The 26,655-nt window shown below is 35.8% G+C and overlaps 1 protein-coding gene across 1 annotated transcript in view; it reads left to right on the top strand.

Moving 5' to 3' along the window:
* AGO3 (argonaute RISC catalytic component 3) overlaps nt 1–26,655 on the top strand; it is a 96,672-nt gene that overhangs the window by 17,736 nt on the left and 52,281 nt on the right. The window contains exons 3-5 of the mRNA XM_084871937.1: nt 3,238–3,358; nt 8,151–8,359; nt 9,641–9,777. Coding sequence (XP_084728063.1) covers nt 3,238–3,358; nt 8,151–8,359; nt 9,641–9,777 — 467 coding nt within the window. The remainder of the gene's footprint in view (nt 1–3,237; nt 3,359–8,150; nt 8,360–9,640; nt 9,778–26,655) is intronic.

The following is a 26,655-nucleotide window of genomic DNA, read 5'->3' as shown; positions in this document are numbered from 1 at the left end:
TGTTCAGTGCTTTATTATTTGATATTCTCATAAAATTTTGCTATTAGAGGGGATTGTATATATTATTTTAGTTTTCTAGTTTGTATCTTTCTAGTTTGCTCTTTAAACAGTTCTAACAAGGACAAACTTAAGTAACTTAAAAGTTAATATAACCCACTTGTGAGTAATTCTGGTGTTTAAAAGTGTTAGAAATTTTTGTTCCAAATATCAAGCTGCTTATATTTTTCCAAGTATTTGTTCTAGTTCTATTGACCCATAGAAGGTAGGTTTTCTGCTCAGTTTTTCATGACAATCCATCAAAATAGCCAAACCTTCTATAATTTCCTTTGAGTGTTTTCTATTCCAAACCAAAAGCTTTAGTTTTATTTAGTTTTACTCATATTACATAAGTTTCTATCAGGATCACCTTCTGATTATGTTTCATATTTTAGAATCTTAAATTTTTACAAATTGAACAGAATACTCCAGAATGTGAAATGACCTGTATAATATATGATGAGGAAGGAATAAAAAAAGCCTGGACATTGTTGTTTAGTAGATGAGAGTTGACCTATGAACCAGGAGGTCACAGTTCAATTCCTGGTCAGGGCACATGCCCAGGTTTCAGGCTCAATCCCCAGTGTGGGATGTGCAGGAGGCAGCCAGTCAATGATTCTCTCTCATCAGTGATGTTTCTGTCTGTCTCTCCCTCTTCCTCCCTCTCTGAATTCAATTTAAAAAAAAAAAAAAAGGAAAAGGAAAGAAGAAGAAATACTGCAGAAAGGTAGAGTCAGCAACTAATTGGACAAAGAGATGAGCCAGGTATATACTGACTGCTAGGCATCAAAACAAAATATTTTTTAGCCCTAAAATGTTTTGGCCCTGCTATTTTAAATCTCCTCCGCCATTTTGATCCTTTAGGCTGGTTTGCCAAGATTTGGTTAGATTAAAACAACACCAATTTACTGTTAAGTAAAAAGTGAAAAAAATAATCAAAACATCCTGATGAATTAGATCTGTGAAAATTTCACCTGAGAAACTGGAATTAATGATAATAGCCACAGATGTAAACTTAAAATGGCATGAAATCTTTGAAATTTGTTTTATACCTAAACACTGAGCAGTGATTCAAATCTTTGTTGTAAAATTTACACTAGAATAGATGAAATTAACTTAAATAATTTCAGCAAAATAAAATTGAAAAGGGGAGAAGTAGAAACTTTGAGTACGTAGAAAATTACTCTGTGTATCAAGTCAGCTTAATTACTTTGTTCCAGAAAATGCTTTTTTCCCTTTTTCCTATCACCTACTCACTTGACTGTGCTAGAATTGAATTTTTTTAATTCTTTCATATCTATTATATATTATACCAGAATTATGTGAGCATAGTCTTATCATAATATATTTAGATTTATATAAACAAAATTTAAAAATCATTTTTCTCTCTGCTTCTCTCCCCAGGGGTAACCACTAAATGTATTTTGGTACCATCCTTCTAGCTATCTTTCCCCTGCTTTTACTAAGGATGTGTGTCCAAAAATAAATATTGATTTTTTTTTTATATTTGGTATTGTTCTCTCTGTAGTCTGTACTTAAAAAAAATGTCTTGAATATCTTTCCATATAAGTAAATGGGATAAAAATAGCCACAGATGTAAACTTAAAATGGCATGAAATAGCCACTTTTAAAATGTTTGCTGGATAAAATATCTTTATTATATATATTTATAAATATATATTTAAATATATATTTAAAATATTCTTATTGCCTGAGTACTTTAGTAAAGATGGGGGGTGTATGTCAAAGGATAGGGGTGGTACAAGGTGTTTATTGCCATCAAGAATCTCAGTCTAGTAGAAGTGAAGCATACAGTGACTACTAGGGTTCGAGTGCAAGAATTTGTGCACCACCATTGAAAGGAACTATGGGCTGCGAAGCTGCAGTGGCATAGGGTGGGTCTCGGCCCATCCTCCACACCCCTGCCTAGCCCCTTCTGCCGCAGCCCCCAGTCTCCTGTCTGCCAACAGCCCACAGCCACCACCGCTCACACACACTGGTGGCACGGAGCAATTGGGGCTGGCACCAACAGTGTGTGCGAGCAGGGCCAGCACGGTCAATGGGTGCCAATGGCAGCTGCTGCCCTGATCACCCCTTAGGAGCAGGAGGAGGTGGAGAAGCCCACGGGGATGATCTGGGCCGGCACCAAGCAAAGAATTTCAGTAACTACCAAAAGCTTGCCCAGATGACAATAATCGTCACCCTCGCTCACCTGTTCCACCATGTTCGTGCTGCCAAAGCTCACCATGTTCCATGTGCTCTCCCTGGTGGTCAGCACACATCATAGCAACTGGTTGTTCCACCATTTGATCTATTTTCATATTAGCCTTTTATTATATAGGATAATACAATGGAATAAGTGTTCTAATGGATATATTTATTAGGTGCTATTTGAGCACAGAGGAATGAATGTCAAACTCTTAGACAAAGAAAGGTGAATGTGTCAGATGGTGCTTAGAGACGGTAAAAGGGATTTTTAGATAAGGTTCTAGGATTAATATTTTGCAGGTCATCTGTGGCCCAGAATGATTAAGTAATACACTGAATTCATTCTTTATTTTTGTGTGAAATTCCTATCATCCCTTTCTGGTATCCTAAGCCAGGTCCTGAAAGTAAAACTTTTTTTTTTTTTTTTTAATATATTTTATTGAATTTTTACAGAGAGGAATGGAGAGAGATAGAGAGTTAGAAACATCGATGAGAGAGAGTCATCAATCAGCTGCCTCTTGCACACCCCCTACTGGGGATATGCCCGCAACCAAGGTACATGCCCTTGACCGGAATCGAACCCGGGACCCTTCAGTCCCCAAGCCGACGCTCTATCCATTGAGCCAAACCGGTCTCGGCCTGAAAGTAAAACTTTTATCACATGTGATTGTCTTTTAGAATGTTGGCAGCTTTACTGGTTGGGTGTGACTCAGTTTGGTCGAAACGTCTTCCTGTGCATCGAAAGGTTGCTGGTTTGATTCCCAGTCAGGGCACATGCATAGGTTGCATGTTTGATCCCTGGTGGGCACGTATGAGAGGCAGCTGATCAATATTTCATACATTGATGTTTCTTTCTCTCCCTTCCTTTCTCTCAAAAATAAAGGATGGCAGGGTAGATAGAATTTTGACAGCTTTAAATAATGTTAAGAAATTAGTTAAGTTATTAAAGTATCATGTAGAGGGTTATGTGAATGTATTTTTTCCCTTTTGTAGGGAGGTGGTTGACTCAATGGTTCAGCATTTTAAAGTAACTATATTTGGGGACCGTAGGCCAGTTTATGATGGAAAAAGAAGCCTTTACACAGCCAATCCACTTCCTGTGGCAACTACTGGGGTAAGATATGTGTTCCTTTTTTGGGAAGCTATACTTTTTGCAAATTTCTCATTTTAAATGCATTTGTTACCTTTTTATTTTATTTCAGTCTATATATGTATGTGTATCATTTATCTTTTTTAACTTTTTTGAAATAATTTCAAACTTACAGAAAAGTTGTAAGAATCATGTAAAGAACTCATGTACCCTTTACCAAGACTCACCAGTGTTCTTTAACATTTGCCACATTTGTTTTAGCATTCTTTCTTTTTCTCCTTTGCTGTCTCTATCTACAGATACTGCTATATCTATCTATCTATCTATCTATCTATCTATCATCTATCTTATTTTTTTCTGAACCATCTAAGAGTAGGTTGCATATATTATGCTTTTTTCTTTTTATTATATTTTTATTTATTTCAGAGAGGAAAGGAGAGGGAGAGAGTGATAGAAACATCAATAATGAGAGAGAATCATCAAGTGGCTGCCTCCTACACGCTACCTACTGGGGATCGAGCCTGAAACCTGGGTATGTGCCCTTGATTGGAATAGAACCCAGGATCCTTCAAGTCCCCAGGCTGCCATTCTATCCACTGAGCCAAACCAGCTAGGGTGATAACTGTACTACTAAAAAGCATAATGGCCCTAACCAGTTTGGCTTAGCAGAAAGAGCATCAGCCTGGGGACTGAAGGGTCCCAGGTTTGATTTCTGTCAAGGGCATACCTAGTTTGCAGGCTTGATCCCCTTGCCCTGGTTGGGCAGTGTGCAAAGGCAATCAATCGATGTGTCTCTCTCATCGATTGTATGTGTGTATACATTTTATTGTTTGTCCATCTACTGATGGACACCATGGGCTATTGCAAATAATGCTGCTATAAATATGGGTACAAATATCTATTCTAATCCCTGTTTTCTCTCTGTTTCTCTCTCTCTCTCTCTCTTCCCCGATGTTTTTCTCTCTGTCTCTCTCTCTCTCTCTCTCTCTTCCTTCCACTCTCTCTAAAAACCAATGAAAAAATATTCTGAAGTGAGGACTTAAAAAATTTTTTTTAAAATAGTACAGTTACCAAATTCACTAAGCTCTACATTGATATGTGATAATTTTGTCTAATCAACAACCCATATTTCAGATTTTTCATTTGTTCCAATAATGTCCTTTAGTATTTTTTTTCCCTTTCATATAGAATCCAGTCCAGGTTCATGTTTATATTTAGATTAGATATCATGTCTCTCTAGTTCTCTTTATTTTGGAACAATTCCTCATCCTTGCCTTCTTTCTTTAATGGCATTAACATGGTTGAAGGTTGCAGGCAAGTTATTTTTTAGACTGTCCCTCAGTCTGAGTTTGTCTGATACCTCCTTTTTATTCAATTCTGATTAAGCATTCTTGGCAGGAATTAATATCTGCTTTTTCCTTATCAGTGTATCATATCATGAAGCACATAGTATTTGTTCCATTAATGGTGATGCTAATTTTGACTACTTGGTTATGTTGTTATCTTCCATGCTTCTCTTGTCAAGTTATTCTTTTTCTCTTTGCTCTTGGGAGATAACTTTGTTTTAAGTGTGTTTTTTTTTTATTTTAGAGAGAGAAACATCGATGTGAGAGAAAACATCGATCAGTTGGCTCCCATATGCACCCTGACTTGGGATCAAACCCACAACTTAGATGTGTTCCCTCACCAGGAATGGAACTGATGACCTTTTGGTGCATGGAACAACTAAGCCATTCTATCCAGCCAGGGCGAAATAGTTTTTTTTTTTTAATTCTAGTAAAATACACATAGCATAAAATTTACCATCTGAGCTATTTTTTAAGGATTATTCTACGGAATTAAATACATTCAACAACTGTTACCACCATCCATTTACATAACTTTTTTCATCTTATAAAACTGAAACTCTGTGCTCATTAAACATTAATTCCCCAAACCCTCCTCTCCTGAACCCTTGGCAACAACCATTCTACTTTGTGTCTCTATGAATTAGACTATTCCCAGCACCTTATATTGTACATTGTTTTTTTTGTTACTGGCTTATTTCATTTATCATAATGTCACTAAGGTTCATCTTCGTTGTCACGTGTATAGGGATTTTCCTTTCTTTTTAAAGCTGAATAATATTTCCATGTGTTTGTATGTATGTATACATTTTATTGTTTGTCCATCTACTGATGGACACCTTTGGGCTATTGCAAATAATGCTGCTATAAATATGGGTACAAATATCTATTCTAATCCCTGCTTTCAGTTCTATTGTGCATATACCCAAAAGTGGAGTTGCTGGATCATATAAATGGTAATTATATTTTTAATGTTTTGAGAAACCACCATACTGTTTTCCATAGCAACGGTACCATTTTACATTCCCACCAACAGAACTTACAAGGGTTCTAAATCATCTACACCCTTCTCAACACTTACTTTCTATTGTGTTGATAATAGCCATCCTTATGTGTATGAAGTCATATCTGATTGTGGTTTTGATTTGTATATCCCTAATTATTAGTGAAATTGAGCATCTTTTCATGTGCTTATGGATCTTTTTTTATATCTTTGGAGAAAGTTCTTTGCCCATTTTTAAAGTGGGTTGTTTGTTGTTGAATTTTAGCTATTTTTTTCATTTATATATATTTTTTTTTTGTTTCAGAGAGGAAGGGATAGAGAGATTGAGAAAGAATCAGTGACTGGCTGCCTCCTGCATGCCCCCCACTGGGGATCAAACCTGCAACCCTGGTATGTGCCCTGACTGGGAATTGAGCTGTAAGTTTCTGGTGCATAGGTTGACACTCAACCACTGAGCCACACTGACCAGGCTTTAGCTATTTAAAAATATATATATATATATATATATATATATATATATATATATATATATATATATATATATATATATATAATTGATTTTTTACAGAGAAGAAGAGAGAGGGATAGAGAGTTAGAAACATCGATGAGAAAGAATCATCGATCAGCTGCCTCTTGCACACCCCCTACTGGGGATGTGCCTGCAACCAAGGTACATGCCCTTGACCGGAATCGAACCCGGGACCCTTCATTCTGCAGGCCGACGCTCTATCCACTGAGCCAAACCGGTTTCGGCATAGCTATTCTTTATATGTTCTTAACAGATAGATGATTTGCAAATATTTCTTAATATTCTATAGGTTACCTTTTGACTTTATTGCTTTCTTCCTTTGATGCACAGTTTTTAATATTGATTTGGGTGATACTTTTAAGGATCTTGTTTCTCGTTAGATTTCTATAGTAATAAAAGGGTAATATGCTAATTAGACCAGATGTCCTTCCTGACAAAGCCAGGGTAAGGAAAGCCAGTCTGGGTCCCAGGTGCCTGCGGGCAGCCCAAGGGCAGTTAGGGATGACCGGGCTGGCAGAGCAGGGCAGTTGGGGGCAACCAGGCCTACAGGGGAGGAAAATTGCGGGGGACCAGGCCTGCAGGGGAGGGTAGTTGGGGGGACCAAGCTGGCAAGGGAGGGCAATTAAGGGTGACCAGGCCAGCAGGGGAGGGCAGTTAGGCATCAATCAGGGTGACAGGGGAGTGGTTAGGGGGTGATAGGGCCTAAATGTGCAGTCAGACATGCTTCCAGGGGTCCCAGATTGGAGAGGGTGAGGCTAGACTGAGAGATACACACCTCCCCCACCCTAACCATGCACAAATGTCATGCACCGGGCCTCTAGTATATAAATAAAATGACAATACTATGTCATACAGTAAACCTAACTTAGGTACCCTGCAAGTCCCACTTCTTTTATACATACATTCTGTATATAGGAACTCATATGATCAAACTGATTTTTCCAATTCCACTTTACCCTTACAGAAATCTTCCTTTAATCCCCACACCGCATATTTGAATCTTCCTTCGTTTTTAAACTCCTGGCTCCCCAAAACACAACTTTTACTTATCTGTTCCGTTCTACAGTACATGTAAAATAGTTTCAGAATTACTATACCATACCACTACAGAAAACAAGCCTACTAATAAGAGTTTATGGTTTTATTTTGTATGTATTTCTTTCCTACTCACCCCTCCTTCCCACTCCCAACTGAGAGTATAGTCAGTATACTGTATTCAAGAATTATTTGCATTAGTGTTTTCATTCTTGTTTTTTTCTTCTTTTGGTATGGCAATATTATTCATTTGAAGTGCATTTGGTTTTATTTATATTTAGTTTAGTTTTTTCCCTCCAGCCTTATTGATTTAATTTTTAGTTAAAATTTAATTGATTTGATTTAATTTAAATTTTAATATATAGAACTTTATTTAACATGCTTCCAAAAGGTAAAACATACTGAAAAATACACTCTGAATTGTTAATCCCTTTTATTTTTCCAATTTCTTTCTTTCCATCCTTATGAAGTAACCAATTTTCTTTGTTTCTGGTTAATGCTTACTGTGTTTCTTTTTGCATAAGTAAGCAAATACAAAAAGATTTTTCCATTTTCCCCCTTTTTCTCACATAAAAGTCGGCATACTATTTGTTATCTTCTGTACTTTGCCTTTCCCCCCCAACACTTAACAGTATAGTAGCTTGGAAATTATTTCATAACAATTCCAAGAGATATTCTTCATCTTTTTTTAATAGCATTTAAGGCAATTTTCAGTATTTTTTAATGACAAATAATGCTGGCAGAAATAACAATCATTTAAATGTTAAACTATTTAACATTGAGATTGGTGTGTTTTTTATAGTTGTCTTGTTTTATCTTAAATATTTATACAAGTTAAACTTTAAAATAATTGTATTTATCTTTCTCAACTTTTACCAGATGACTTTCTTTTCTCATTAACAGGTAGATTTAGATGTTACTCTTCCTGGGGAAGGTGGAAAAGATCGACCTTTCAAGGTGTCAATCAAGTTTATCTCTCGGGTGAGTTGGCACCTTCTACATGAAGTACTGACAGGACGGACCTTGCCTGAGCCACTGGAATTAGACAAGCCAATCAGCACTAATCCTGTCCATGCCGTTGATGTGGTGCTACGACATCTGCCCTCCATGAAGTGGGTGCTTCTGGCTTTTTTCATCTTTAAATTTAAAGTATGAAGGCTTTCCTCCCAAAGTTGTGCAGGCCTCCTTTGGTTAATGTTCAGATGTTGTATATTTTGAATATTTCAGTTGAAAAATAGCATGCAGCCCTACCTGGTTTGGCTCAGTGGATAGAATGTTGGTCTGCAGGCAGGAAGGGTACTGAGTTCGATTCTGGTCAAGGGCACATGCCTGGGTTGTGGTCTCGATCCCCAGTAGGGGGCGTGCAGAAGGCAGCTGATCAATGATTCTCATTATTGATATTTCTCTCTCTTCCTCTTCCTTCCTCTCTAAAATTAATAAGAATATATATTTTTTTAAATAGCATGCATACAAGTTCATTGATAGATGTAAGTTACAAAAAATTTTCCGACATTTGATAGTAAATGCACCTTATTCATTTAGCTATTCTAATGGATTTTTTTTTTTTTAAGAAAAGTGTCTAACCCTTTCTCCTAAGAGCTATAAATCTTGAGCAACTGATGTATTTTCAGATATAATACTATAGTTAAATCATCTTATTTTAAAGGTAATTTCATTGTTTATACAATAGTATCAATTGTGTTGAAATTGCTATTTTAATCACACTAGCATCTCACATAGGTATGTGTGTGTCTGTGCTTATATAGGTTCAGATAGGCTGTGTCTTTTTTTTTTTTTTAGTGTTTTTTTAATTTTTATTGATTTCAAAGAGGAGGAAGAGAGAGAGAGAAACATCAATGAGAGAATCATTGATTGGTTGTCTCTTGCATGCCCCCTACTGTGGATCGAGCCCACAACCCAGGAATGTGCCCTTGATGAGAATCAAACCCTGGGCCCTTTGGTTCGTAGACTGATACTCTATCCATTGAGCCCCACCAGCTAGGGCAGGCTTGTGTCTTTTTTAAAGAAAAATATTATGTCTTACAAACACGTTTATAGAAATAGCTTTTTGATCAGTAATTTAGCATTTTCTAATATTGGAGCTGTTAACTTTTAAAATTTATTTTTAAGAAAGTACTATAAATAAAATTCATTCTTATTCATACTAAAATTAGTTGTAAGAATATAGGATTGCAGTGAAGGATACAGATTTTTTTTTTTTTCCATTAGAATAGCTGCTTTTTGCTTTTACAAATTTGGAAAGTGTTTAGTTTCATATATCCATAAAGATAAGCATGATCATTTAAGTTATGTGCTCTAGACTCAACTGTTCTGCATATTTAAATACTTATATAGAAAGGAAAGGATTGAAAATGCCATTTTAATTTTTGTAGATATACACCTGTGGGGCGTTCATTTTTCTCGGCTCCAGAAGGATATGACCACCCTCTGGGAGGGGGCAGGGAGGTATGGTTTGGATTCCATCAATCTGTTCGTCCTGCCATGTGGAAAATGATGCTTAATATTGATGGTAAGAGAATAAAACAATATTCTGTATTGGATAATTGATTTCTGTATGGCCTGTTTGTGTGTTTAATGTGTCTATGTGCATTTTATGTATTACTAGTACATATGTATATGTACTAATAATATCTGGACTTGCAGTAAGACAAAATAGAAAACCTTTATATTTATATTACATTTCATTCAGAAATCCTTTACACATAACTTGTCCTGGTTTGCTACTAAAGCAAGTTTAAAAGCTTTGACATGATCATCTGAGCAATCTTCCATTATAAATCACTTGTCCTTTTAAATCTAAATCAATATTTCATTATGAAATACATATTTTACAGGAAGAGAAATATATTGGTCATGGTGACCCCTGGCATTATGCCTACTACTGATGCTTAATGTGGTGCTAATTGCATTAATTTTAGTTTTTTTAATCTATATTTGAACTTATATAAAAAAAAGAATAGTATGAGAAACTGACACCTATATAGTCATTATCCAAATTGTCGGTATTTTTCTACCTTTGCTTAAACTATCTCCATTTCTTCCTCTACTGTAGTATTTTTTTTTTTTTTTTGTAAAATATATTTTATTGATTTTGTACAGAGAGGAAGGGAGAGAGATAGAGAGTTAGAAACATCGATGAGAGAGAGTCATCGATCAGCTGCCTCTTGCACACCCCCTACTGGGGATATGCCCGCAACCAAGGTACATGCCCTTGACCGGAATCGAACCCGGGACCCTTCAGTCCCCAAGCCGAAGCTCTATCCATTGAGCCAAACCGGTTTCGGCTACTGTAGTATTTTTAAGTAAAATCCCAGACAGACTCTTATTTTGTCCCTACTAATTCAGTATGTATCTCTAAAAACATGGATGTTTTCTTATACAGTCACAATGCCGTTATCATATATAAGAAAATTGAAGCTGAAACCAGTTTGGCTCAGTGGATAGAGTGTCGGCCTGTGGACTAAAAGGTCCCAGGTTCGATTCCGGTCAAGGGCATGTACCTTGCTTGCGGGCACATCCCCAGTGGGGGGTATGCAGGAGGCAGCTGATCAATGATTCTCTCTCATCAATGTTTCTGACTCTCTGTCCCTCTCTCTTCCTCTCTGAAAAAAAAATCAATAAAATATATTTAGGAAAAAAAAGAAAATTGAAAATAATAATTTATTTGTAGCCTCTAATACACTGTCTATACTCAGATTTCCCTGATTGTTTCAAATATATTTTTATAGTTAGTTGATTCTAATCAGGATTCAAATAAGATTCACACATGACTTTTTTATCTATTTTATTTATTTGTTTATTTATTTAAAAGCATATTTTTATTGATTTCAGAGAGGAAGGGAGAGGGAGAAAGAGATAGAAACATCAATGATGAAAAGGAATCACTGATCAGCTGCCGCCTGCATGCCCCACACTGGGGATCCCGCCCACAATCTGGGCTGAATTGAACCCGGGACCCTTCAGTCCACAGGCTGATGCTCTGTCAACTGAGCCAAACCAGCTACGGTGACTGAGCTAATTTTTTTATCTATCTTCTCAATGTTTTAATTTTTCATTATTAAATATACAATTTCTAGCCTGGCCAGCATGGCTTAGTGGTTGAGCTTGGACCTATGAACCAGGAGGTCATAGTTCAATTCCAGTCAAGGGCATATGCCTGAGTTTCGGGCCGGATGCCCAGTAAGGGGCGTGCAGGAGGCAGCCGATCAATGATTCTCTTCCATCGATGTTCTTCTATGCCTTTTAAAAATGTAATAGTCCCATTTCTTCCCTTTTGTTTTATCTGTTGGTTTTTTTGGTGTGTTTTTTCCTATTGGCTTGTTGTCAGGTGTCCTATAGAATATCCAAAAACCTGGATTTGTCTTTTGTTTTCTTGTGGTGTGATTACTTTGTTCCTCTGTCCTTTATATTTCCTTAAAATGAAAGTTGGCCCTTGAGGCTTGATTAAATTCTGGTTCAAAATACTTTATAAATTTATAAGTGCTTTATGTTGTATCAGTATTTAATGGTCCCATTTTTTAAAATGATATAATGGGCCTGATCTCTCCATTAAAATTTCCCAATCAGCCTTTCATTATCTAATATTCCACTTATTGATCATTGTTACCTGAACTATTTATTTCACTAGGCACTGCCAACTGATATTTTTTCTAATTTTGTATTAGGTGGAATTCTTATGTGGAAAATCATAACGTCCTATTGCTAATTCATTAGTCTTTGATAGCTTTCCGGCACAGCAGGATGTTCGAGGCTCATCTTATATTTCTTACCTTGTACCTGAATCAGCCATTCCTTCAAGGAATCGTGGTTCTTTCTAGATCAGTACATAGTTTCCTCATTATTTTCAGCTGCATTTACCATTGTGGAGATATGTCATTGAGAGGATATAGTTCCTTTTAATTATATGCCATTTCAGAACATCATTTCATATATATATATATTTGTTTATTTGTTAAGATAGATTCCAGGAGTGAGATTGATGAGTCAAGGGCAAATGTATTTGTAATTTTCATTGTTATTGACAGATTGCCCTCTACCAAGATTGTAAATACTTATTTTGCACCAGTGATTGAGACTATTTCCTTATGCCTTTGCCTCTACAAGTGTCAAACTAGATTTTTGTCAATCAGATTTACAAGACATAGTTTCACTGTGTGCTTTTGTTTTCCATTTGAACATTTTCACATATGTAAGGGTACCTTTCTTTTTCTGTTAACTCTTCGTATCCTTCGCCCATTCTGTTAGATGTTTGGTCTCCTCATTTACTGAGCTTTCTCCATTGAGATGTGAATTACAAATGATATCCTTTGTTGTTACTTGTCTTTTGGCCTTTGCTACAGTCTTGGTTTTTGTTTGCTATTTGCCACATAGAAATTTATCCCTCTTGTGCATGTGTGTGTGTACACAAACACTTAAAAGTGGTGATCATTAATTTCTTTTATGAGTTTTAATATCTAATAGCACTAGTCTCATTTTTTTTCAGGTTTTTCTAGGCCATTTTTATTTACTACCATATAAGCTTTAGAAACACCATGTCTATATCCAATAGAATGAAGGATGGCTATTATTTTTATTGAGATCTTATATTTATAAATTAAGTTAGGATAAATTGGTGTCTTTAAAATATTGAATCTTTCTGTCAAAGAAAATAGTATGTCATTGCATTTGTTCAAGATTACTTTTGTTTTCTTTAGGATTGTATTAAAGTTTTTCTCACATCAAATTTGCGTCGGTCTGCGGACTGAAGGGTCCCGGGTTCAATTCTGGTCAGGGCATGTATGTTGGTTGCGGGCACATCCCGGGTAGGGGGTGTGCAAGAGGCAGCTGGTCGATGTTTCTCTCTCATCGACATTTCTAGCTCTCTATCTCTCTCCCTCCTCTCTGTAAAAAATCAATAAAATATATATTTTTTAAATACCTGTTTTCTTCATTGTGAATTGTGTTTTTTACAATGGTAAAATGACTTGTTTTAGTACTTTTTGGTCAAAGTCTGTCTTCATTATCTAAATAAAGAATTATAATCTGTGTTTTTGTGAACCATATTCTATTCATTTATTTTATTTATTGATTAGGTAGGGGGAAAGAAGTGAGGGGAGAGAGAGAAAAAGAGAGATTTGTTGTTTCACTTATTTATGCATTCATTGGTTGCTTCTTGTATGTGCCCTGACCAGAGATTGAACCCAAAAACTTAGCCTATCAGGATGATGCTCTAATCCAGTGTTTCCCAAACTTTTGACATATGTGTACCCCTTCTATAATTTTCGTAACGCTGAGTACCCCTCATACTCATGAGAACGTAGAATTAGGCACAGCTAAGCACGGTGCAGTGCATATCCCCACCAAACTCCGGTGCAATGCGTACCCCCACCAAACTCTTCCCATACCCCTGGGGGTACACGTACCACACTTTAGAGTCTAATCAATTGAGCTACTAGTCAGGGCCCTAAATTTTCATTTCTTTTAAATTTTTAAATATTTTTTTGAATCACAAATACATCTTGACAATAGCGTGCAGGGGTTTTTTGCTTTTTTTCTGTTAATGGATCAGTTGAGCCAGATAGATAGGAATAACATACATATTTCTTATTAGTTGTATCAAATTATTTTATATTTCCTGATTATATATGTTTTCTAAACTAAGTGGTCTCTTTTGTGCTTTTTTAATTATAGTTTTTAATTAAGAAGGTTTTTCCCCCCACAAGTGGTTATCTTTATACTTACAACTTCATATAATATTCAACTTCCTTTGTTTTAATATGTTTTTTATTTATCTCAGAAAGAAAGGGAGAGAGAGGAAGAGTTAGAAACAACAATGATGAAAGAGAATCATCTATCAGCTGCCTCCTGCACACCTCCCTTCTGGGAATTGAGCCCACAACCCGGGCATGTGCGCTGGCGGGGAATCAAACCGTGACCTGGTTCATAGGTCAACACTCAACCTTGGTGCCACACCAACTCGTCTTCAACTTCCTTTTTTAAAGCAGTGTCTTTTGTTTTCCTTATTGAGTAACAATTATATTAGCTTTATTCTCTTCTCTTTCTTTCCTCCCTCTCCTTTACAAACTAATTTTAGCCATTATAGCATTGTTTTATTCATTATAATTTTGCTTAATTTTTTTTTTATTGTTGACAGTATTGCAGGTGTCCCCAATATCCCTCTCCCTCTTTGTCTCCCTTCAACCATCCCCTCCCTACCCCAGGCCTTCATCACACTATTGTATAAGTCCATGGACTATGAATATATGCATATCAATTCTTTGATTAATCTCTTTCTGTCACCCACACCCATACCCACCCTTCTGAGATCTGTCAGTCTGTTCCAAGCATCCATGCCCCTGGACCTATTAATTTTTTTTACATTTTTACTGCTTGATTCTCAACTTTGACTATTTATTACTATAAGGTACAGTCAGTGAGTTTATCTACTTTTATGTTTTCTACTCCTGTCATTCATTTTTTTTGTATGTATTATGATTTCTTTATTGTTATATTGTATAACCATTACATTCTATTCTGTCATAAGTATTTCCATTTGTTTTAATCTTAAATCTACAATTAAATATATTGGTCACTACTGGTCTTTTCCTGACATTTTTCCTGTCATCTCTTAGTTGCAGTGTGTCCTCAAGTTGTTTCTTCAAGAAGGGCTAATACGAATAAAAGCTGAGTTTTTGCGTTTTGTCTATAGCCTATTCCTAAAGGACTGCATGGCTAGCCATAAAATTATTGACTCTTTCTTGAGTTACCTTATAGGTATTTTTCTACTGTCTTCTGACAGTGAATGTTCAGTAGAGAAGTATGATGTCAGCTTGATTTAAAAAACATATATATTTCATTGATTTTAGACGGGAAGGGAGAGGGAGGGAGAGATAGAAACATCAATGATGAGAGAGAATCATTGATTGGCTGTCTCCTGCATGCACCCCACTGGGGAGCAAGCCCGCAACCCAGGCATGTGCAGGAGCAGGGTAATTTTCCAGGTTTCTCTGCTCAAGACCTCTGTCCTGTTGCTGTGATGGATTCTTTCTTCAAAATATAACCACATTTTCTTTGCCTCTCAGTAATTTAGACATTTAAAAGATGGGACTTACCAGCCATGAGTTCCATTAGGTCCTTACTAGCTTCTACTAATATAACTTCTGCTTTTTAAAGTACCTGCCCAAATGTTAACAATTAGAAGGGTAATCCTGTGTGAGATCTGTCACTTAGTTTCATGACATTTTCTACACCTCCTTTCTCTACTTCCTTCTGAGATTTCCCCCATTCAATTTCAGTTCTAAACATTACAATTCCCACTTAGGATGGGACTCTCTGGGAATGAAAACTTACAGGTTGCCCTCTAGACTCCTTTTATAATTTCTGTCCTTTCTTGCATAGGTTCTTGGAGCCATATTTGCAAGCACTTGGGGCCATATTTACTTGTAATTTGGCATTTTCAGGTTTTTATTGTATTTATTTATTTATTTATTTTTAATATATTTTATTGATTTTTTACAGAGAGGAAGGGAGAGAGCTAGAGAGCTAGAAATGTCGATGAGAGAGAAACATCGACCAGCTACCTCTTGCACACCCCCTGCCGGGGATGTGCCCGCAACCAATGTACATGCCCTTGGCCGGAATCGAACCTGGGACTTTTCAGTCCGCAGACCAATGCTCTACCACTGAGCCAAACCGGTTTCGGCGTGGTTTTTATTGTCTTTAAAGTTCACTGAAGATGTATCGATAGAATTTTTTTCTTTTCTTTCTTTTTTTTTTTTTTTTTTTAACATTCTCTTTTTAGCTCTGTGTTGAATTCTGGAAATAAATTTATGTTATTTTCCTACTGAAACTTAAAGTCCAACTTTGGATATTATTAATAATCTTCAGATAACCCATTGTCAAAGAAATCACAATGAAATATTTAAATATTTGGAGCTGAAGAGTAATGAAAATGTACATACTGGTATGATTAGCTAAAGCAATGCTTAGAGAGAATTTAAAACCTTAAATGTTATTAGAAAAGATGAAAAGTATCAGTGGCATACGCATTCATCTCAACAAGTTAGAAAAATAACAGAAAAATAAATGCAAAGAAAAATATAAGGAAATAAGAGTTAAACATAGAATTAATGAATTAGTAAACAAATTACCTCTATCCTGTAGGTAGGAAGACTTCAAAGGTATTTAAGAAGGATAGTGACATGATCATATTTGTTTTCCAGAAAGAGACCTCTGGCAGCAGTGTGGAGAATAGATAGAGGAGAAAAAACTAATCTGAGAAGCCAGTTAGGAGGCTTTTTCAATCACTAGTTCAGGTAAGAGATGGTGATGGTCTAATGTGGGATGGAGAGGAAGGAACATATTATAAGAATTAAGTTTAAAAAAAGAGAGAGAGATTTAAGAACCATGTCCAGAAAAAAAAAACTTGGGTATAGTTACTGGCACATGGAACTGATTGGAAATGAAAAGACCAGAGGGTTTACTAGCTTCTTTAAGGAATTGTTTTTGGAAATAAACCTCAAGCCTGGTTTATTAGTTAGGTTCAACTAGAGAAGCAGAACCAGTAGGAGATATAGATGGAGAGAGATTTGGCTTACACTAGTTAAGTCTGAAATCCCTAGGGTAAGCTGTCAGAAAGAGCAGGCAGCATCTCATGGGCATGGGCTGAAGCTGCTGTTCATAGGTAGAATTTCTTTTCTCTCTGGGAGAAACCTCAAACCTGCTTCTCAGGCCTTTCAACTGACTGAATAAGGCCCACCTATATTATCCAGAATAATCTCCTTAATGTCAGCTGTTTATGGACTTTAATTACATCTGTAATATATCTTCATAGCAACAGCTAGGTTAGTGTTTGAGTAACTGGCAACTAGTTTAGCCAAAATGACACATTGGGGGGAAACATGCTTTGCCTGCAAAATCCCGTGATTATTCAATCTTTTAAACAGGTTCTATCTTCCCAAATCTCAGGCTCAGTGTCTGTGCTATGTTATAAACTAGCTTCTAAGAAGGGCATACTCGCCAACATACATTCAGAATAGTGACTCATTCATACCAGGTATCAGTTATTCTGTCAACTGAATATGGGAAATAAATCTGCTATTGCTGGTTAGTTGGCACTGTACACCATGTATAAAGATAGATAAATTGTTTATATATCTAAAGCTTGAGGATTCTTTGAGACATATGTTTAAAGAAATTTAGTATGTAGTTGGAAATGCAGATATGAAAATCTGTAGTGGTAGGAGTTAAAAATATTATAAAATTTTGGGACTCCTCAGTATATAAATACATACTTGAATTATAGAAATGGAAAAACTTCTTAAGGATAGTATTTAGATTAAAAACATATGAGAAGGATAATGCTATGGAGAATACTAGCATTTAAGGAAGGAAGAAGGACCAGTGACCAATTAACATTTCCCACAGGCAGTATGAGAGCCAAAAAAGTGGTTTCAAGAGAAGAAACATTCGGAGTAGATGAATTCACAGTTAAGCAGTGGGAGCTTTTCCAACAAAATCAAGAGTAAGACAAGGATGTCAGTACTATGATATTTAGTAACTATTGTTTGCTAACTTCTGTTCTTCTTACAGGTTTCAGTCTACATGTTACTTCCTTGAGAAGCAGTATTTGACACCCTTCACCCCCCAAGTCTGAGTTAGGTATTTCTCTTATGTATTCCCATAAGCACAGTGTGCTTGCCCTGTAATAATAGCATGTGTCACCCTGAATGACGAGTTTTATTGTTCTGTGTCTCCTATGAGAATTAAAGCGTTTTTCAGCAATGTATATACCCTCCAGGCCTAGCACAGCTTTTGGTCATATTAAGCAAAGAGTAAATAAAACCAAGAGCATAGAGGAGGAGCATCCAAATAAACCTGGAAAATTAGGGAAAAAAAAGTTTGTAGAAGTAAATGATGTCTTAACTGAGCTCTAACAAATATGATGAGATCAAGAATTTGGATTGAAAAGGAGGTACACAGAAATAAAAAATTTTATTCAAAGACATAAGAGAAATACTAAATGAATGGAATGTAGTAGCTTATTGAGAAGACTCAATTTGATATGTTAGTTCTCCCACAATTAATCTATAAATACAATTTTAATTAAAATCCCAATAGGGATTTCTTGAAAAGTTTATGTTAAGATTTATAGGATACTTACCTGGCAGGGGAGATACCATGATCATGAAGGTAGTTTTCCCAGGGCGAGGCTTATCCATTGTACTCCGGATGTGTTGACCCCCTGCGATTTCCCCAAAAGTGGGAAACTCAACTGCATAATTTGTGGTAGGGGAGAGAGGGGAGGATATATATGAAAAAATTAATGACCAGGAAAAGCCAGTATAATTTTATTTTACTTTTGTGACCAGTTTAATATAAGGAAACCAATGTGATAATCACATTACCCCATTTATCTTTCCTTAATGATATTTAAAGCATTTGTGAGAATCTTTATATTATACTTACGAAAAATACGATCAAGATTGAATTAAGCTGAGACCGGTTTGACTCAATGGATAGAGCGTTGGCTTGGGGACTGAAGGGTCCTGGATTCGATTCCGGTCAAGGGCTTGTACCTTGATTGCTGGCATATCCCCAGTAGGGGGTGTGCAAGAGGCAGCTGATCGATGACTCTCTCTCATCGATGTTTCTAACTCTCTCTCTCCCTTCCTCTCTGTACAAAATCAATAAAATATATATTTTTAAAAAACATTGAATTAAAAGCCAGTATAATTTCTAAAAAGAATAAAGAGGAAGGAATTGCCCTCCTTATTTTAAAACTATAACAATTCCAGCATATTGCTTTTAAGTGTAGGGACAGATAAATTAATAAAGAAGAATATAGAGCCTAAAAATAAACCACATGTGTTTATATGGAAACTTTGTAAAGTCTATCCCTAACATTAAAATATAAATTTATAAATCATAATAGAAAATACAGATAAACTTGGCTACATTAATCCATCAATGTTAAAAACAAAGTTGGGCTGAAACCGGTTTGGCTCAGTGGATAGTGTCGGTCTGCGGACTGAAAGGTCCCAGGTTCGATTCCAGTCAAGGGCATGTACATTGGTTGCAGGTACATCCCCAGTTGGGGGTGTGCAGGAGGCAGCTAGTCAATGTTTCTCTCTCATCGATGTTTCTAGCTCTCTGTCCCTCTTTCCTTCACTTCCTCTCTGTAAAAAAATAAATTTAAAAAAAAAAAAAAGTTGGGGCAGAGCAAATAGCAAAAGGATATATTACTTATGTAAATTCAAATCAGAAAAAAAAAGTATATACTGGGTACATGCAAATGCAGTGAAATGATCAATACCTAGATGAGACAGATACATCCCGATTTTTGGATAGTGGTTAGTTCCCTTTAAATAGAAAGTACAAAGAGGAATGGAATAGGTTGGTTTGGGGTAGGGAGAAGAGATAGACCTGAAAGGCTGCATATTTCAAGGAAAAAGTATTTTTTTTAAGACCTATATGAAATTTTAATGAAATGAAAATGAAGCCTAAAATTGTAAATGAGTTTATTTTTTAATTGTAGTAATATGTAATGCTATGAAAAATTAGTGGAAATACTGCACTGACCACCTTGCTTGCTTATATTTCCTTTTTTGTTTCTGTGTAATACTGATTTTGGAACCCTTACATTTGGTATATTGCACTGAGTTTAAAACAGTTTTTTTTTTTAAATATATTTTATTGATTTTTTACAGAGAGGAAGGGAGAGATATAGAGAGCTAGAAACGTCGATGAGAGAGAAACATCGACCAGTTGCCTCTTGCACATCCCCTATCAGGGATGTGCCCGCAACCAAGGTACATGCCCTCGACCGGAATCGAACCAGGGACCTTTCAGTCCGCAGACCGATGCTCTACCACTGAGCCAAACCGGTTTCGGCTAAAACAGTTTTTATTGAACATGAAATCTGCTGGAGAAGTCTGGTATTTAGCAATATAATGAGTGCTATGAAGAAGTACTGAGTGCAGTGGGAGAATATAACACATTAATCCATTCTAGTCTCAGGAACATTTCTTTGAGGGAATGTCAGATGAGAGCTAGGTGAAATTGGTGATGAAGATAAGCATGGAAGAGTACTCTGAGAAATAGAGCAATTTAATTCTAATTGTGTAACTTAATCTTCACAATGATTGTTCTCATGGTACTTAATATTCTCTCAACTGCATAATTAAAATTAAGCTTACTTAATTTTATCTAAGACTCAAAAAAGTTTTTTTTTTACCTCTGTAATTGAGAGATGTCTTACAGTTGATGGTTTGTCAGTTTACTAATAATTGTCAAGTTTCTTTATCAGGTTACATAGAATCACTATATGCCCTACCTTCATTAGCATCTTAGATTCAATGAAATGTGGAATTTATTTTTAAGTTAGCCTGTTTTAGGCCAAATTCATTTTCAACTTTCATGTTATTATTGTAATTCACACATTTTAAGAGCATCACAATAAATCTGGTGTTTATTAGTGCTTTCTCCCTTAAGTTATTTTTATTTACCTCTTATTATATAACAGGTAGAATGCTAAGGGTTTTACATGAATTATCTCATACAAACTCCACCACAGTTGTAGGAGTTAAGTGATACTCCCGTTAAAGTTTAGAGAGTTAAAAATCTCTAAACTTTCTCTAAAATGGCTTTCTCTAAGGTCACATAGTTTGTATTTTATATTTAAATAGTTTACATATGATATAACCTATTAAACCTATACTTGAATATAAGTAAAGTTTACATTTAAGGCTCATGGTCATGTAGTTGACATTTAAAAGATTGAGGTCCACTGTTCTGACTCCAAAGCTTATGCTCTCAATATTCACAGTTCTCTGCTGTATTCCTTTAAGAAGCAATTTTCTGGCAGACAAATGTCAGACCCAGGACAGCTAAACTGAAGAGTGTTATTTTATCTTTATTTACTTTTTTCTGTGCTTTTCAGTAAAAAGTAGCTTTCTATAACACATTCACTGTATTTTGCTCCTAGAAGAAAGTAATCAGAAGATATAAGTGGTTGTAAAATTATTGTAAAATATAATTGGATAATAAATTATTAAATTGTAATTTATTCTGCTTAAGAGTCAAAAGTTTTTTGTAAGGAAAACAAATTTTTAATAATTTATTAATCATAATATTAGTGTTGCTTGCTTCATGTGTTTGTTTATTTATTTATTTATTTATTTATTTATTTATTATATTTTATTGATTTTTTTACAGAGAGGAAGAGAGAGGGATAGAGGGTTAGAAACATCAATCAGCTGCCTCTTGCACACCCCCTACTGGGGACGTGCCTACAACCAAGGTACATGCCCTTAACCGGAATCAAACCTGGGACCTTTCAGTCCACAGGCTGACGCTCTCTCCACTGAGCCAAACCGTTTTTGGCAATATGTTTGTCTTGAATTAAGGTATAGAGAGTTAAAAACATTGATGAGAGAAACATCAATCAGCTGCCTCCTGCACACCCCCTACTGGGGATGTGCCCGAAACCAAGTTCGAACCCAGGACCCTTCAGTCCGCAGGCTGATGCTCTAGCCACTGAGCCAAACCCGTCAGGGCAGAAATATTTCTTTTTACAGAAGTCATAATTGTCTATATATAAAATCTTAAGGAATCTACCCTCCAAAAAAAACTATTATGAACTTATTAGCAAAGTCATAAGATACAGTTTGCATAAACAAAAATTAACACTAGCAATATAACAAGAAATAATGTCAGTATTCAACAATTGGGAAAAATGAAAAAAATGTATGTACCATTTATAAGAATATGAAAAAAATATGTTTAGAAATAGGTTTAAAGAGATGTGTGGAAAGCCTCTACACCAAAAGCTCTAAGGCAGTGTTTCCCAAAGTGTGGTACGCATACCCCCAGGGGTACGGGAAGAGTTTGGTTGGGATATGCACTGCATCGTGCTTAGCTGCACCTAATTCTTCATTCTCATGAGTACGAGGGGTACTCGGTGATACGAAAATTGTAGAAGGGGTACACATATGTCAAAAGTTTGGGAAACACTACTCTAAGGTATTCCTAGAAAAGATAAATATCATGTTTTTAGACCAGAAGACTCAAATAGTTAAGATGTCCATTCTCCCCAAGTTGATCTATAGATTTAACACAATCTCAAATCTCATAAGGCTTTTAAAAAATATTAATCGGCAGGCTGATTAAAATTTGCATGCAAATGGCAGAGAACCTAGAATAGCCAAAACCATCTTGAAAAACAGAAGATTTATACGACCTGATTTCAAGACATGTTTTAAAGCTACAGCAATTAATTTTTTTTAAGTATGAAAAGGGGGGTAAAAGAAGGACATATAAATTAAGTTATAGAATAGCTACAGATACAATACTTGGCCAGAAGGCTGAGAAGCAATTAGAATAGCTATAGAAATAGATCCACTCAATAATTTATATAGTGGTATGGATGAATCTCCGCTAAAATGTTCAAAAGAAGTCAGACACATAGTAGTAGTACATACAGTATAAATTGCATTTATATAAAAAATGCATTTATATGAAATTTTGGAACCAGTTAATCTATTCTAAAAAGAATCAGAAAAGTTATCTGGGGCAGATGGAGGAAGAAATGATTACATTGGGGCAGGAAAGCACTTTCTGGGGTGGTGTAAATGTTCTGTCTTAATCGGGGTGGTATAAATGTATAAATTATACATTTTTCAAAATAATTGAACTTTACACTTAAGATGTATTTTATTGTATGTAAACTAGACTTTAAAATTGCTTTTTAAAAATGAGATATCACTACACACCCACCAGAAATGCTAAAAGTCTGACAATATTGACAGTTATTGAGAATTTGGCACAAGAGTGATTATTACAAACTGCTGTGGGTCAGTTGTTAAAACTACTTTGCAAGTGTTTAGCGTCATCTAGAAAAGTTAGAGACACACATCCAGTATGACTCAACAATTCTCCTAGATACAGCCTTTTCTACTAGGGAAATTTGTATGTAATTTATATGCCACAAAAAGACCATCAGTGAGAATGTTCATGACATTATTCTAATAACCAAAATACCAAGACAAATACCTACCAATATTAGAATGGTAAATTGTATATTTCTTCAATAAGAATGTAGAGCAGTGAAAATAAAGTAATTACATTTAATTAAAATATAGATGATTTAGACTTTTAACAAGTCTCAAAATAAATACATGCTTTGTTTCCAGTTATATAAAGTTCAGGAACTAGGAAAATTAAACTGTTATTTAGGGATGAAGTGATGCCATTAAAGCCAGGATTTTGGTTACTTTTATTTTATTTTATTTTTAATTTTTATTATTAAGATATTATATGTGTACATACCTTACCAATCCCCACCCCCCACACACATACTCCCAAACATGCCCTCCCTCCCCATAGTTTTTCCTCCATTGGTTATGCTTATATGCATGCATACAAGTCTTTCTTTCTTTTTTTTAATATATTTTATTTATTTTTCACAGAGAGGAAGAGAGAGGGACAGAGAGCTAGAAACATCGATGAGAGAGAATCATTGATTAGCTGCCTCTTGTACACCCCCTACTGGGGATGTGCCCGCAACCAAGGTACATGCCCTGATCGGAATCGAACCTGGAACCCTTCAGTCCACAGGCCGACACTCTATCCACTGAGACAAACCAGTTTCGGCAATACAAGTCTTTCGGTTGATCTCTTATCTCTCCCTACCCTACCTGCTGTGATTTGACAATCTGTTTGTTTCTTTACTGTCTCTGTATTTTTTTGTTCATCAGTTTATAATGTTCCTTATTATCCATAAATGAGTGAGATCATGTGGTGTTTTTCTTTCATTGACTGGCTTATTTCACTCAGCATAATGTTCTCCAATTCCATCCAGGTTACTGCAAATGATGAGAATTCCTTCTTTTTTATGGCAGCATAGTATTCCATTGTGTAGATGTACCATAGTTTTTGATCCAATCATCTGCTGATGGGCACCTAGGCTGATTCCAAATCCTAGCTATTGTAGATTGTGCTGCTATGAACAATCTTTTCTAACTGGTGTTTCTAGTTTCTTAGGATATATTCCTAGGAGTGGGATTACTGGTCAAATGGGAGTTCCATTTTCAGTTTTTGAGGAAACTCCATACTGTTCTCCACAGTGGTTGCACCCGTCTGCATTCCCACCAGCAGTGCATGAGGGTTCCTTTTTCTCTGCATCCTTGCCAGCATTTGTTGTTTGCTGATTTATTGACGATAGCCATTCTGACAGGTGTGAGATGGTACCGCATTGTCATTTTGATTTGCATCTCTTGGATAATTAGTAAAGGACCTAAATAAAATCTTTTCAAAAGAAGACAGAAGGAAGGCCAAGAGGCACATGAAAACATACTCAAAGTCGCTAATTATCTGAGGGATTTTGGTTACTTTTAAAGGAGAGAAAGGAAGTCAGGGTTGGGAAGGGGCTAGGGAAGAAATTCTAGGATATTGGCATTATTTGAATCGTGATCTGGATGCTTGTTATGTGGTATTGACATTATTTATGTAGCACATTCATGTTTTAGACAGTAGTAAATATGTGATCTTTTATATTTTAAAATTTTTGATTAAGTTCGTAATTTTTAAATATCTCTGGAGTGTTATGATGTGAATATTTTGCTAAGCAATAATAAAAAATTTCCTTAGTTGTATTTATACATGTATAGATTCTTGCAATCAAATTGTTGATAATTCATTTCCACCAAATTCCTCTCAAGTAATATCTGTATTTTACTTCTCAATTTTTTATCTGAAATCTAGCACCTGCCTATAAATTTTAACTGAATGAATATACTACACAGTTATCTATTCAATTGATGGATATTTAAGTTGTTTCCATTCTTTCTACTATTAAAAACAATGCTACAGTTTGGCCAGTGCTACATTAACCTATGAACCAGCAGGTTCGATTCCTGGTCAAGGCGCATTCCCAGTTTTGGGCTTGATCCCAGAATGGGGCATGCAGGAGGCAGGCGATCAATGATTCTCATTCATCATTGATGTTTCCCTCTCCCTCCCTGAAATCAATAAAAAAATATTTTTAAAAGTAAAAACAATGCTATAATAAGCATTCTTATTCATCTCCTTTTGCAGATAAGGGATTTTCTCTTGTATACATTCCAATATAGTGGAGTTGCTGAGTTGGTAATTATGCACATCTTCAAACTTTTTTTATGGTTTATAGTTTTATATATTGTTCTGGGAATTCTTACCTCCAAGATCAACATATTCTATATTTTACTCTAAACTTAATTTTTTCATATTAAGTTCTCTGAGTAGGAATTTGTTTTTGTGTAGAGTATGAGGTAGGTTTTCAAGTCCATTCTGCTGGTCAATGTATCTGTCTCCACAGTCTCTTGACTTGAATAGGATTATTAAAATCATGATGAATGACAAGACTGACCTTATTCTTTTATTTTTTTAATATATTTGTATTGATTTCAGAGAGGAAGGGAGAGAGTGAGAGAGATGGAAACATCAATGGATGAGAGAGAATCATTGATCAGCTGCCTCATGCACATCTCACACTGGGGATCTAGCCCACAACCTAGGCATCTGCCCTGATTGGAATCAAACCATGACCTCCTGGTACATAAGTTAACATTCAACCACTGAGCCATGCTGGCCAGGCACTGACCTTATTCTTAAAAATTGTTTTGGCTATTCATGTTTTATTGCTTTTTCGTATTAATTTTCATCTCAGCTTCTTAAAGTTGTGGGGGTTGTATCCTGTTGGTATTTTGATTGAAATTGCTTTGAATTTACAGATTAATTTGGGGATAATTTACATGAATTGGATATATTACTGCATATATTTACATCTTCTGTAATATCTTTCAATAGTAAAGATATCTATTCCCTCTATAGGTCTTATACATCTTTTGTTCGGATTTCATTTCAAGTACCTTATATTTTATGTTGTGGTTTTAAGTGTTTTTTTATTAAATTTTAAGTTGGTTAGTGTAATATATAAGAATATAATTTATTTTCATACTAGAGACCCTGTACACGACATTCTGGTGACTCAGCCTGGCCTGTGCCCTCTAGCAGTCCAGGAACCCTCTGGGCATGTCAGTCGAACATCCTTAGGGCTGCTGTGGAGGCAGGAGAGGCTTCCTCCATGCTGCTGCGTTCACCAGCCGTGAGCTGTGAGCCTGGCTTCTGGCTGAGTGGTGCTTCCCCTGTGGGAGTGCACTAACCACCAGGGGGCAGCTCCTGCGTTGAGCATCTGCCCTCTGGTGGTCAGTGCGTGTCATAGTGACCGGTTGTTCTGCAGTTCAGTCGATTTGCGTATTACCCTTTTATTATATAGGATGTTGATTTTAAATCTAGCAACCTTGCTGAACTCTCTTATTAATTCTGTAATTTATAGAATATTGGGTTTTCTGTGTAGATAGTCATATTGTAG

This window comes from Pipistrellus hanaki, assembly GCF_964339955.1.
Source record: "Pipistrellus hanaki genome assembly, chromosome: 2".
In the NCBI taxonomy this organism is placed as follows: domain Eukaryota; kingdom Metazoa; phylum Chordata; class Mammalia; order Chiroptera; family Vespertilionidae; genus Pipistrellus; species Pipistrellus hanaki.
Note: the sequence above shows the minus strand (reverse complement) of the source record. Positions and strands in the feature narration are given on the sequence as shown.